At 42.9% G+C, this 14,587-nt stretch overlaps 1 protein-coding gene across 3 annotated transcripts in view; it reads right to left on the reverse strand.

Moving 5' to 3' along the window:
* Positions 1-14,587, reverse strand: part of LOC145353271 (cyclic AMP receptor-like protein A) — a 206,829-nt gene that overhangs the window by 84,123 nt on the left and 108,119 nt on the right. For all 3 annotated transcript variants that reach the window (XM_080203862.1, XM_080203863.1, XM_080203861.1), the window contains one exon: positions 1,598-1,687. In XM_080203862.1, the coding sequence (XP_080059988.1) occupies positions 1,598-1,687 (90 nt within the window). The remainder of the gene's footprint in view (positions 1-1,597; positions 1,688-14,587) is intronic.

The raw sequence follows: 14,587 nt of genomic DNA on the forward strand, positions 1-14,587 counted from the left end.
ATCCTGGTCAATTCCTAGTTTGAGTCACTGTCAAGTTTGCACATTCTCCCCGTGTCCTCTGGGTACTCCGGTTTCCTCCAACAATCTGAAAGATGGGCTGGTTAGGCATATTGGCCAAGATAAATTCTCCGTCAGTGTATCCAAACAGGTGCTGGAATGTGACGACTAGGGGACTTCATTACAGTGTTAATGTAAGTTTGAAGCTTTTACTGCTGATGATAGAAAGAGGAATTTGTGGTGGTGAAAGAAAAGAGGACGCATTTTTACAATGGCTGCGGAGGCTTGCCAAAAGGTATTGGTATCATTTGCAATTCATGGCCATTCTCCAGTGAAAGCACAGGTGCTAATTGCACTAAAAGAGACACCAATGACTTCATAAATACTGACAAACAAGGAGGCTTATCCCATTAAGGTAAAATGTTCAATGCTTTGATGAAGATTGTGTGTTCTACCCAGCTGATTCTTTGGGCAGAATTTTCCAGTCCCACAATGTCAGTTTGGGGGTGCCAGTTAAATTTCCAATGAAATTGATGGCATAGCCATCACATTGCCCTCAGCCCAATTCAGGCCTTTAAGTAGCCAATTATTGGCGGGAGGATGGGACAGACATGCAGTCTGGCAGGTCACCCTGATCGGGCCTCGGGAGGAAAGAGGGGAACCTCCCTCTAGGGTTGCCTTTCCACATTGGGCACACCTCCCCACTCAAGACCTGTCTCCCACGGGTGCTCCCTTCACATGGCTTCTCTATCATGCGACAATTGCCCACTCCCCACCCTTCCCAGGTCTCATCACCCCTCCCTGCTGTGACTAACTTAGTCCTGGACTCTGGGACTAAGCACTTGTAATCCTGGTCCTGGCTACTGCTGCTGCTTGTGCAGCACAGTAAAAAGTGTGACAACACCAGGTTTAAGTCCAACTGATTTATTTGATAATAAATCGGTTGGACTTAAACCTGGTGTTGTCAGACTTTTTACTGTGTTTACCCCAGTCCAACGCCGGCGCACATCCACAGCTTGCGCAGCAATCAGACTGGTCCACAGCTCTCGCAGGTTGAATTCCAGAAACCCACCATTGCTTTTAAAGACAAGATGCATATTTGAGAGCTTGCGTTTTCTCCCATATAAAAAAAAGTTACAGTGTGCTTCACACATAGGTGCACTGCAACTGCAGAAACCCTCAATTATTCTGCTGGAGGTACCTTAGTGTGGCCATACTTTTGTTGTCACCCCAAACTAATTTCAGCAGATGGAACTTAACAGGTATGTATGACTCAATGCCAATGTAAACAGTAACAAGAAAAGCAAACCATGCCCTCACCCCACCCAGGAAACATTATTTTACAACCATCTGGCATCTCCAAACTGACATAAAAAATCCTTTTTTTTTTAGTAACACAGTTATTTAGATACAAATTCCCATCTCATACGTTTCCTCTCAAGACTCCACAAATAATGAGCAGATACTCATTCACAATTCAAATGATAACTCAACCCCTGAATCTATTTTATTGAATGGATTTTCCTTCTGCCGCAAATGGCAAAAGACCGTTGATTCACACAAAATTTACATTATCTACTGGCACAGCCATGGTTCTTACCACCATGCCCCGGCAGGACCGTAATAATCTCCAAAGAGCGGAAGACAGGATAAAATGAAAGGGACACCCCAGGCGGCAACATAATATGCACTGCAAGAGATAATATGGGGGGAAGGGGGAGCAAAAAATTAATTCTAGCAAACAATAAAAGATAAAACAAACTGTTATACACTTTAAACATTTAAGTGCCAAGGTGCACAGTTTTGCTTCATGGCATGATAGGTGCAGACATCAGTGCACCTAAATAACAACCGTTCCCAACTTCCGGCTCACGTTCAGTGTCTCTCATATTCCTCAGGTTGCCTTTCGACACTGTGCACCTTTGTACTGCCGTTCACACATTCTCATCTCGTAGTGGACACTCCTAACATCTTTCTCAGCCTTTATCATCACCATTTTCATTCCCTTTGTTCAATTAGATTCCCCCCACCCACCAAAGCATTGGATCTATTCTCTCTTCACAGATGCTGTCAGACCTGCTGTGATTTTCCATCACTTTCTGTTTTTGTTTCAGATTCCAACATCCGCAGTAGTTTGCCTTTATTACTGTTGTAATTTGCGAATAAATTGTGAAAACAGAAAAGAAATTCTGGGAAGTAATTTTAGTACAAGTCTTTAATGAAACAATTTTAACTAGTCTTTCCAAAATTACTTTGCTTAGAATACAATTTTTGAATTAAATACTTATCTATTTTCCATCATTTGAGTTTTTTTTGGTTAGAAAAATCAAAGCTAATAGTTAAAGATAAATGATTAAGTCAGTAATAATCCCTATCATTTTAAAGAGAAATCCCAATTACTGTAGGTGCTTTCCTGCTGAAGAATACTGAGGAATGGAGGTTTGTTCTTTTGACAGGAACAGCATTTCAAACAGCCTGTGATGAACCGATGCAAAAATTATAGGAAATGCAACTTAGAACTATAGTTCAGAAATGCAAGATGTTTCTGGTATTCAGCATGCCATTCAGTTTGAGTGGGAAACCATTTTTCCTTTAAACCTGGTCTTAGGTGTAAATGACACAAAAAGCCAACAAAGAAGTTATATTTTATTCAAACCATAGGACATTTACACATGATTAGCCTAGTGCTTTATTGATGGTAATCATAGCAAGATGGGACATTAATTACAGGAATATTTCACTCTCTGGAAAGATAAATCACATTAGTAGGTCTCCACAAAATGAGTACAACCTTGCCGTGTGCATAATAGATGCTAAACATTTAATGGATGTTTTTCACAATCAGAGATAATCCACCCCCAACTTTCAGACTACCAATTCAAAGGTATTAGCAGAAAACAGCATGTATAATGGTTCATCAAACACACAAAGTATATGCTTCACACAAGAACCAGGGCACTCAAATAGCAAAATACAATTACAAATAACATCAGAGACAATATTGTTAAAACCAGTAAGGATGCCTTCATCGTCAAGTGGCAAAAATTCAACTTCATTTGTTAAATTTTGCCTGAACACAGAAGCAATTAAACACAGTACATCACGCACAAGCAAGGAGAAAAAGCTGCAAGGATTAGTCCAAAAGATTTCTATTTCAATAGAGAGGTACAGTTGGTCGCCAAGATGAAATTCAGTGTAAGCCATCCCACTCTTCCTGTTTGAGGAGGATGACAACAAAGCATAACCTCAAAAGAAACACGAATGAGTGCTGCTTTCTTTTACTTCTGATGTGGGTATGCCAGCTTTGGACTGGCGTAAACACAGTAAAAAGTCTGACAACACCAGAGTTCTCCATTCACCTGACGAAGGGACTAACCCCAAAAGCTTGTGAGTCTATTATCAAATAAATCGGTTGGACTAAAACCTGGTGTTGTCAGACTTTTTACGTCTTTTACTTCCTCAGGAATCTGTTTTATTGGTCCATAAAATAACTTTAACGGGGATGGGGAGATAATGGATAATTATGAAGGTATTTGCAATCTGATTTTATTTCCATTGCCAGGTGACCTTAGGTGGAAATGTCAGCATCAGGGTCCAGTTTTTGCTTGTGGCATTTTTTACGCCAACCTTAGGAGCCTCACCTCAAGATAGTTGAGAAGCATTGGCAGACATTTAAGGAGATATTTCATAATTCTCACAAAGATATATTCCATTGAGAAAGAGAGACTCTACAAGGACAAATCAGCTGAGGCTGACTAAAGCAGATAAAGATGGTATCAAATTGTGGTATGCCAAAATAGAGTGACTGAAAAAAATTAAAATCACAAACAGTACACTTGTAGAAGTATACAAAGAGAACAAAGAACAACCCAGCACGGGAAACAGGCCCTTCGGCCCAACGAGCCCGCGCCGCCGCATCACCCTACACCTATTCTACCCTGCATGTCTACGAATGGGACCCTACTCAGTCAGATTCAGGGAAGAAATAGTGTCAATTTGGTAGAAACCGATTAGCCTAAGAGCACATCTTTGGGGTGTGGGAGGAAACCGGAGTGCCCGGAGGAAACCCACGCAACCACAGGGAGAATGCGCAAACTCCCACAGACACAGGCCCAAATCCATGTATCTGCACAGCTAGCAGTGCTAGTCACTGAGCTGTTGCGGCGCCCATCTATCGGTCCAGGATCAAGCACACACACCGACATGAAGTACTAGGCCACTCCTGGACTTCCAAGAGCAGCCCACGCACGACCCGCCGTGTGCATGCCCCTCGCTTGACACGAGGTGGACCTCCACCTGTGGAATAAAGACAAAAAATATTAATCATACAGCCTGCCCTTCCGGTGTCTCCCGAGGTTTAACCCTATTTAATAGCCCCTACCATATCCCTCCATTCTCGTTTCACTCATGTGCCTATCTAACTGCATCTTAAACGAGTCCAACGTTCCTGCCTCCACCACCCTACTCGGTAGCGCATTCCAGACCCCCACAACTCTCTGCGTAAAGAACCTTCTTCTTACCTCCAAATTATACCTCCCCCCCCTCACCCTTAAGTGATGACCTCTCGTGTTCGTACCCAGTCTAGGGAGCAGTCTCTCACTATTAACTCTATCTATTCCCTTCAGTATCTTATATACCTCAATCATGTCCCCTCTCAATCTCCGTCTTTCCAAGGAGAATAGCCCCAGTCTCTTCAATCTCTCCTCGTAACCCAGTCCCCCCATGCCAGGCAACATCCTGGTAAACCTCCTCTGCACCCTTTCCAGAGACTCCACGTCCTTCCGGTAGTAAGGTGACCAGAACTGGACGCAGTACTCCAAATGTGGTCTAACCAACGTTCTGTACAACTGAAGCATTAGACGGCAGCTTTTATACTCTAAGCCCCTTCCTATAAAGGCTAACATCCCATAAGCCTTCCTAACAACGTTCTCCACTTGTGACGCAACCTTCATGGATTTGTGAACCTGCACTCCCAGGTCCCTCTGTACGTCTATACTCCTAATTGGCCTACCTTTTATCACATAGCTCCTCTCTGCATTATTCCGTCCAAAATGCATCACCTCGCATTTGTCAGGATTAAATGCCATCTGCCACCTATCTGCCCACTGCACCAACCTATCTATATCCTGTTGTATCACCTGACAATCCAGTTCCGTACCCGCCAACCCTGCCATCTTGGTGTCATCAGCAAACTTGCTGATCACACCACCTACACCCTCTTCCAAGTCATTTATGTAGACTACAAAGAGGAGAGGTCCCAGTACTGAGCCCTGCGGCACACCACTGGTCACTGGCCTCCAGCCCGACAAGGTACCCTCCACAACTACCCTCTGTCTCCTATTTCCCAGCCAGTTCTCAATCCACCTAGCTACCTGGCCTCGTATCCCATGCGCCTTAACCTTTTCTACCAGCCTACCGTGAGGGACTTTGTCAAACGCCTTACTGAAATCCATATAGATGACATCAACGGCTCTCCCATCGTCAACCGTTTTTGTCACCTCCTCAAAGAATTCCATCAGATTCGTAAGGCAAGACCTCCCTCTAACAAAGCCATGTTGCGTATCCCTAATCAGATCGCAACGCTCCAAATGCTCATACATCCTACCCCTAAGTATTTTTTCCATTAACTTCCCTACTACCGACGTCAAACTCACCGGCCTATAATTCCCAGGGTTATCCCTACTACCTTTTTTGAACAACGGGACCACATTTGCTACCCTCCAGTCTTCTGGGACCTCACCTGTGTCCAAAGAAGAGACAAAGATGTGCGCCAGAGGCCCAGCAATTTCATCTTTCGCCTCCCTAAGCAGCCTGGGATAAATACCATCAGGCCCCGGAGCTTTATCCGTCCTTACGCTACCTAAAAGCCCTAGCACTTCCTCTCTCGTAATAACTATATCCTGCAACTGAACCTCTGCTCCCTCCAAGAGACCGCACGATTCCGAACCCCTCTCCTTCGTGAATACCGACGCAAAGTATTCATTCAGGAGCTCCCCCACTCCCTCCGACTCAATACACAACTCTCCACTCTTGTCCCTAAGAGAGGAGCTAAAATAATCACTGATCTCTTAGCGAATGAGACTGTGAATTAATAATAGGAAATAAGGAAATGGCAGAGACATCAACAAATATTCCAAAAAGCATCCTAACATTTGTAGAGAATCGAGGCAAAAGGGTGGGAGGAATTCATACAATTAATTATCTTTAATGCCTATATCTTTGGGCCTTAAATGAAAGACTTACATTTATATGGTGTTATTCATGATAACCTTATCTCAACATTTGAATTCCATGAAGCACTTCTGAAGTGTAGGGCTAGATAGTGTGTGTGTGGGAGGAGGAGGACCCCAGAAACGATGCTGGAAAGGAGCCAACATGTCCCACATGGACCTGTCCCACAGACATCAGGTGCTGTGGGACAGACGAATGAGTGTCAAGTAAGATTCAAGGCCCAGCCTCCAGAACTGCTGGCCAATCCTGGCACTAGCCAATCCAATTGGTTAGCAACTCCACCAATCCTAGCAGCACCAGGAAGGCAGTAGCAGTGGCTGCTGGGATTGCAAAAGGATAAGAAAATCAATAAGATTAAGGTCTATTGATCCCTGAAGCAGGCTCTTGGGCCAGAAGGTTTCGGTTGATTAATGAGAAGGGTGGGACAGGAAGGGGTGGGTTTAAGGGAGGGAACAGGTAGGAAAGGGGGTGGGACAGTATGACCTAAGGGATGGCTGACTCGCAATCGGCATAGCTCAACCATTGAAAGGTGATCTCTCCTTCTATCCCGCCCTTAGAACATTTAAGTTTAAAAAAAAATCGGGCTTCCTGTTCCTACCCGGCTAGCCATACCAAACATTTTATGACATGGGCTACATACTATCAGGAGCAATTGGCTTGATAATAAATGCAGAATCATAAAAGAGTCATAGAAGCGCTACAGTGCAGAAGGAGACCATTCGGCCCATCAAGTCTGCACTGACCCCAATCCTACCCAGGCCCTATTCCTGTAACCCCACATTTTACCCTGCTAATCCCCTGACACTAGGGTCAATTTAGCATGGCCAATTAACCTAACCTGCACATCTTTGGCCTGTGGGAGGAAGCTGGAGCACCCAAGCTGGGAACTGAACTCAAGTCCTGGCGCTGTGAGACAGCAGTGCCAATCACTGTGCCGTCAATAATGTTTATATATTTATACATGGTGGGCTGACCGCCAAATTTGTAGCATGAGGTGAGCACAGGAATAGGCAGGCATATGGTGGGATGGGCACTCACCCTATTTTTTGTGTCCCCTGGCGGGCATGTAAAATTCAGCCTGTAAAAACTGTCATTATGCAGGAAATACAGTAGTCAACATGTGTGCAACTACCTCCCACAAAAAATTGTGGTAATGAACAGCTTTTTTTTTGGGATGGTGATTGAGGAATAACCATCAGCCAGGGCACTAGGGTTAACTCCTCTGCCCTTTGCATTTTTTGCATCCACCCAAGCAGGCAGATAGAGCCTCATCTTATTCAAATAACAGCACCTCCAACAGTGCACACTCCCTTGGTACTGCACTGGATTATCAAACTTGATTTTTGTGCTCAAGCCCTGGAGTGGGACTTGAGCCTGGAACCTTAAGAAGTAGCTGTAGAATTAATGGATGCATTGGTTGCAATCTTCCAAAATTCCCTATGATCTTGGTGGATCTGGAAAGATCTTGGCAGATTGGAAACCCACAAAGGCAATGCCTTTATTCAAGAAGGGAAGGTGGCAAAAACCAGGAAACTATAGGCTAGTTGGCTTAACGTCTGTTATTGGGAAACTACTGGGATGCCATTATTAAGGAAGAAGTAGCAGGACATTCAGAAAATCTTCTGATCAGGCACAGTCAATGTGTGTTCGTGAAATGGAAATTGTGTTTGAAAATAAGAGTTGAAAAAAAATGAATGGGTAGTTGTAGCTTTTTTGGATTTCCAAAAGGCATTCAATGAGGCATCATCCGAAAGGTCACAATATAAGTTCAGAGCTTGTGGTGTTGAGAGAAGATTGGCCATCTAACAAGAACAAAGTTGGGATAAATAGGTCATTTCCAGGTTGACAAAATACAACTACTGGGGTGCCACAGGATCATTATTACTCGGGGTAATGCTGCACCCCAGCCCCTGCAGCACACACTGGTCATGGAAGATCTGAACTGTGTTTTCTCTCTGGGGTCACTCAGCTGCAAACACAGCCATGATAGAGGGGTAGACAGCTGGGTCAGGTGGCCCCTTGACCACCTGCTACTTTGTTCTGTTAAAGGCCATGGTAGCCAGGCCCAGGAGCGGTGTTATGAGGATGTTCTCCTCCCTCCGTGTCCCCTTGTGCATAGGGTGACCAAAGATTAGGAGCACGTGACCAGCCAGTAACACAGTATTAATAATACAACTAACACACCATTAGCAGAGTCAAGGATCTTGGAGACTAAGTAGAAAGTGAAACTAAAGCCAACGTCAGATTAGCCATGATCTTATTGAATAGTAAAAGGAGGTTCATGGGGTTGTATGACCCACCCTGAACCTATTTCATATGGCCTTAGCTGATACTTTTCTGAACACGCTCTGGAAGCAGACCAAATTATGGTTGGATAAGTAACATATTATTTGACCCAGTCACTCTTAATGGGCAGCTTCTTTCCATAAAAGGAAAGTTTGCTGTTTCTCAGTTTGAAGGACAAACATATAGACTTGGAGAAGTACAGGCTACAAAGGCTGTACCTAAACTCATTCATTTAGTAATGGCTGCTCTTGAAGTCTTGTTGCTGTTTGACTGCACTTCCTGCATCAGACTTTCTAGTGATGACTTTGGTCTGTTGATTTAGTTGTGCAAGTGAATGAAATCCCTGGGTCTATCGCAACTGAGGGAAAGTGCAAAGTAAATTCAGTGGCATCGGAGGACAGTCATAGCATTCACCTTTGTACACAAGCTGATTGCCTATAGACAGATGTTTCTCACACTCTCAGGACAGTAACATGTAAAGCTGTTTGCGATGTTACTTCATTCGTTTCTACAACTGAAACAGTAGGGTATGACTGCAGTGAGGCACTGTTAACAGCTTTTCCCAAGAAACTGGTCTGGTTACAGATGTGCTAAGCTTTGGACAAGGGTGATGGGGAAAGGTGCTCGTGTGACTGCTAACATTTTATTAAACGTGTTTTGCAAATATTGAGAAAGCACAACGGTAGGCAAGGACCATCCATGCTGGGACAGTTTACTCAGTGTGACAATGCAGCCCTTACCCTTTCTGACTATGAATCTGTAGAACAGATTAACTGGGATGAGCTTGGAGTATTGGTGCCACCATCCATTACGTATACTCCAATTATGATGATCCCCCTTCAGCGACCTACTTTCTTAATCTAGGATTACATTTGCAAAACATGTGCGTGACACATGGAATGTATTATGATCTTGTGTCTGTCTTTGAAGGCATTGTCTTGAGGATGCATTGCAAATGTTCTTCCTATAGAATCGTTCCAAGATAAAAACTCCAGAGCAAGTAGAACTAAAATCTAGAAATTCAAAGCAGGTTACATCAAGTATTCCAGCTATCCGGGGGTGAGAACAAATATCAACATTGCAGAGAAGTTAGCTAAGTTTGAGGAATGTGTGATTGGCGATTTTTAACACACAAGTGGAAAGCGGAAGAGGAAGCTAAAGGAATTAGATGGGCTGAATGTCCACAACATATACCGGCTGTATAGGCAAAAAACTGGCATCCTATTCAATAAGTGAATGCAGGAGCAGAAGACATTTTCCACATCCTTGAGTCTGTGATAAACAGCTTGCAGCAGCTGGCAGAGAATGTGCAACAGTACTCCTCCAACATCACTGCAGTCACACAAGGGATTTATACAAACAATCAGCACCACAGAGTAAGTGGCGTCTTCACAGCTATCTGTAGAGCCATCCCAAAACACAGACCAATTTTCACATGCTGTGACTGATGCCACTCAGACCCTGCGTACTCATTTACAGAAATCTATCAATGATGGATTTAACAGACTGTGAGATCAGCTGAAAACAGCATTCACTCGAGACAATAAAAGCCATCGGCCTCGACACCATCCTTGCTGTGATGCTGAAGACTTGCATACCAGCGCTAGCTGCTCTCATAGCTAAGTTGTATCAGTTATGGATCAGGCATCTAACCTGACTATGTAGCAGATTGTCAAGGTATCCTAAGCATTCTAAAACACAACTCCTCCAACCAGAACAATTGCTGCCCTCTTAGCTTTCTCCCAATCATCAGTGAAATGATGGAAGGGGTCATCATCAATGTCATTAAGTGACACCGGCACCTTGATAACGACTCAGCGACACTTGGTTTGGGTTCAGCCAAAATCACTTAGTTCCTTGCATTCCTCAGATATGAATGTATGATTAGAATATCAGAGAGGGAAAGTATCTCTAAAGACATCGGAAAAGCAATGAACTAAATATAGCAAAATAGTTCCAGCAAAGTGGAGTCAAAGAGAAGCGTAAAAATGTTACAACTGCTGAGCCACAAAACGTGAATTTTATTGGAATAGCATAGTTTCAGTGATGGCATGTGCCCATTGTAGAAACAGATTTCAAATACAGAGATTGCATTTACCTCTCATTGGCATGAGTCCCATTGTATCTGTGCTCTGTTGTTGCACTGGACCTCTTTACTATGGCTGCAAACATTAGGTGTGATTTCCAGACAACTATGCATTAATTGCTTTTGAATTCTTTAATAATGAAGGTATGGTGGACTACAGCTGGACAAAATTATTGTGGTTGCTTCATTAACATACAGGGCAAAATGCATAATTGAATTTATATAATCAGAAAATGCTTGGACTTCTAGGGAGTGATAGATTTTCCTACTCATGCATACATCAGGACTAGTAAGAGGTCTGACAACACCAGGTTTAAGTCCAACCAATTTATTTGATAGTAAACTCACAAGCTTTTGGGATTTGCCTTTCATCAGGTGAATGGAGAGTTCTGGTCTCAGACAGAGCGTATAACAGCACAGACTGTTTACAGATTACAGTAATCTGTAAACTGTCTGTGCTGTTATACGCTCTGTCTGAGGCCAGAATTCTCCATTCACCTGACAAAGGGCAAACCCCGAAAGCTTGTGAGTTTACTATCAAATAAATTGGTTGGATTAAACCTGGTGTAGTCAGACCTCTTACTGTGTTTACCCCAGTCCAACGCCGGCATCTCCACATCATGACTACATCAGGACTACATCAGGACTGCCAGCTGAAGTACTCAAATAAAAGCGAAATTCTGCAGGGATGCTGGAAATCTGAAACACAAACAGAAAATGTTGGATAATCTCAGCAGGTCTGGCAGTAGCTGTAGAGAGAGAAACAGATTTAACGTTTTGAGTGCGTGTGAGTCTTCTTCAGGAGAATTCTGTAGAAGGATCGTATGGACTTGGAATGTTTCTCTCTCCACAGATGTGGCTAAACCTGCTGTGTTTATTCAGCATTTACTGTTTTTATTTCAGTTGAAGCATTGATAGATGTCAGCGTCACGTCAGTAATTCTTGGAACTATTCAAAGATTATTTGCTAGTAAAAGTTTTATGCCCCTTGCAACACTGGAGCCTCCTTTCCATTTGCAAAGTGATAAAGGTGCTTCATCTGACAAACTTAGCATCAGTCATGTGTTATTAGAAAAATACACTGCAGACAGGCTTATCTGGCAAACTGCCCCAGGATCCTGCTGCTTGTTCACAGTTCAAGGAAGACTCACCACAGTCCATAAAACTGTGTGAGAATCGGACTGTCGAGGAAGGCAGTTTGGGGATAACCAGGGGATATAAGGGAAGATACCAGGTACCTGGGTGGAACAGTGGCACAGTGGTTAGCATTGCCGCCTCACAGTGTCAGGCATCCAGGTTCATTCCAGCCTTGGCTGACTGTCTGTGTGGAGTTCACACATTCTCCCTATGTCTGCAGGGTTTCCTCCAGGTGCTCAAGTATCCTCCCACAGTTAGGTGGATTGGCCATGATAAGTTGCCCTTTAGTGTCCGAAGATGTATAGATTATGTAGATGAGCCATGGTAAATGCATGGGATTATGGGAATAAAGCGGGGTGGTGGGCCTGGGTAAGATGATCTTTCAGAGAATCGGTGAGGACTTGTGGAGCCAAATGGCTCCTCCTGCCATTCTGTGGTTCTTTGGTAGGAACATTGTGACAGATCCTTGGAGTTAACATGTAGTTTATTAAAATTTTGGAATCTTACAACAGGTCAGTATCTCTGGAGGGAACAGATAGTTTACATGTTACATTACACAGACAGACAACCATAAGGTAGACAGCTATTCTTGCCTACTGATTGTCCTCTGCATGCTACAGATATCCAACAATGGTAGCATCTTTCTTTTTTACCTGTATGTTTTGAGGTGTAATTTACCCTGAAGATTTTGTTCCCATATGAATTTGACCTCATCCAGCTCATGCAGTGCATAGGGAAGATTTCAATTTTGTTCGCAACAACTTGTACAGTAGCCGCAATAACAAAGGTTACAAGAATGTACTGATTAGCAAATTGAAAACTTTAGCAACAAGCCAAAAATGCACACACTAAAGATTCTGTGTAAAATACTAAATGGAGATTACTGCTCATTGTCAAAAAGCAACTTGTATAAAAAACTTGATTCAAGGATTAAGTCAACGCAGACCAACTATGTTGAGCTGCCGTGTGCCACTATAAGTCGGCAAGGAATATTGTGAAATACAGCATTAATTACCTTATGTTAATAATGATTCAAACTCAGTGCAGGGCTCTGTGCGCTGCAGAAATACTCCCCACCTCTTCCCCCCACCCCACTCTGTCCCTTGGTTTATAAAGATCATATCTTGCTACAATTACTCTGCTACATTTCAGGACCTCAAGATCAGCTGCCCAATTTTCTGACCCATACCCTTCACAAGCATTGCACGTGGAGTTTCATAACATTAAGAGATGCAAGCCAAAAGGAAATTATACTCAAGTGGAGTAAAACAAGTAAACATTCAATGAGCTGTATTTTCAATTGAAGTTTGAAAAGAATTGATTATTAACAAGACTTCCCTTGCAGAAAGGCGAGAGTTGAGCCAAGTTTCGATTAAATTATTTGAACATGAGCTCACCGATACGGAGAAAAGATTTTTATAATTCCTGCTTTTGGGCCTGCACGAATTTCAAATATTAAAGGACAACTGATTCCTTCAGCACTATTATCTTTAATTAAATCTGTTAATACACTAATTATGTATGTACAGCATTGAAAATAATAGATGTAAAGCAACGACCATATTAATTAGATCTTGGTTTATTAAAATTCTGCTATAAATCAGTCTTTTCTCTTATTTCCCAGTTCTTTCACATGCCTGAATACAACCAGTGAAAGCAATAAACAAATCCTGTGGGGCTGGGAATATGGAAGAAAATCAGATTTCCACCCACACTGAGCGTGGCCATTTGTGCACTGAAACACACCTATACATCCAGGTGAAAATTCAGTCCATGGCGTCAAACCAAAATCATTAGAGCCTACTTACCACCAGTGAGTCAGCCTCCACCTCACCATGCTATCAGGCCAGGCTGGTTTAGCATGAAATTCATCTATAACAGGTGGAACTCGATTTGGTTTAACTGGTTCTGCTGGTTTTCCACCGTTGTCAGGTAGTGTTTCATGTTCAAAAAAATGCAGTGCTAATGTATCTTGTTTCATAGGTGAGTAACTCCACATACCAGACAGAATAAAGCAGAATGTATGTATGTCCAAACTGTTGTCTGACTGACTTCAATGAATAAACCTTGTGGCTTCAATAATTATCAAGTAAGTAGAAGTGAGAATGCAGGAATGCAAAATACTAGAAATCCCTTAATGACTGTATGTCAAATGAACCCAACTATTCATTCTTGGGATATGGGCGTTGCTGGCTAGGTCATCATTTATTGCTCATCCCTAATCGCTGTCAAGAAGGTGGTGATGAGCTGCCTTCTTAAACCACTGCAATCCTAGTAAGGGATGTAGTAAGGGATGTGTAGTAAGGGATGGCAGTGGCAGGCTGGAGGGGAACTTCCAGGCGGTGATGTTCCCATGCATCTGTTTAGCATGGTAGTGCCACAGAACACAATGGAGGGTATCGTCAGTGTGAAGACGGGACTCTGTCTCCACTGGACTGTGTAGCGGTCACTCCTACAGACATGGTCATGGACAGACCTGCAGCAGGCAGGTTGATCAGGATGTTTTACCGACTTGTTGGTTCCCTCACCATCTGCTGCAGACCCAGTCTTGCAGTTAATGTTCTTTATCACCTAATGGCCTTTTGTTATGGTCCCAGTTGTTATTATAACTGGATGGGAAGATCCCAGAACGGAACCCCATTTCAAAAAACTGTAAACTTTACTTTATTTTAATCAAAGGCTGCTAATTAGCTTTAACAACAAAACAAAACATTTATTAAACATTAAAAAATTGGATAATACAATACTCCTTTGTTTATCTCCTCACTTTAATGAATGTACATAGATTTTAAGATTAATACAGATGACACATTACATTTGAAGCTATTGTAGTCTCAATGTCGCGCAAAGT

Source organism: Carcharhinus amblyrhynchos, chromosome 15 (assembly GCF_965287045.1).
Source record: "Carcharhinus amblyrhynchos chromosome 15, sCarAmb.v2.hapA, whole genome shotgun sequence".
NCBI lineage: Eukaryota > Metazoa > Chordata > Chondrichthyes > Carcharhiniformes > Carcharhinidae > Carcharhinus > Carcharhinus amblyrhynchos.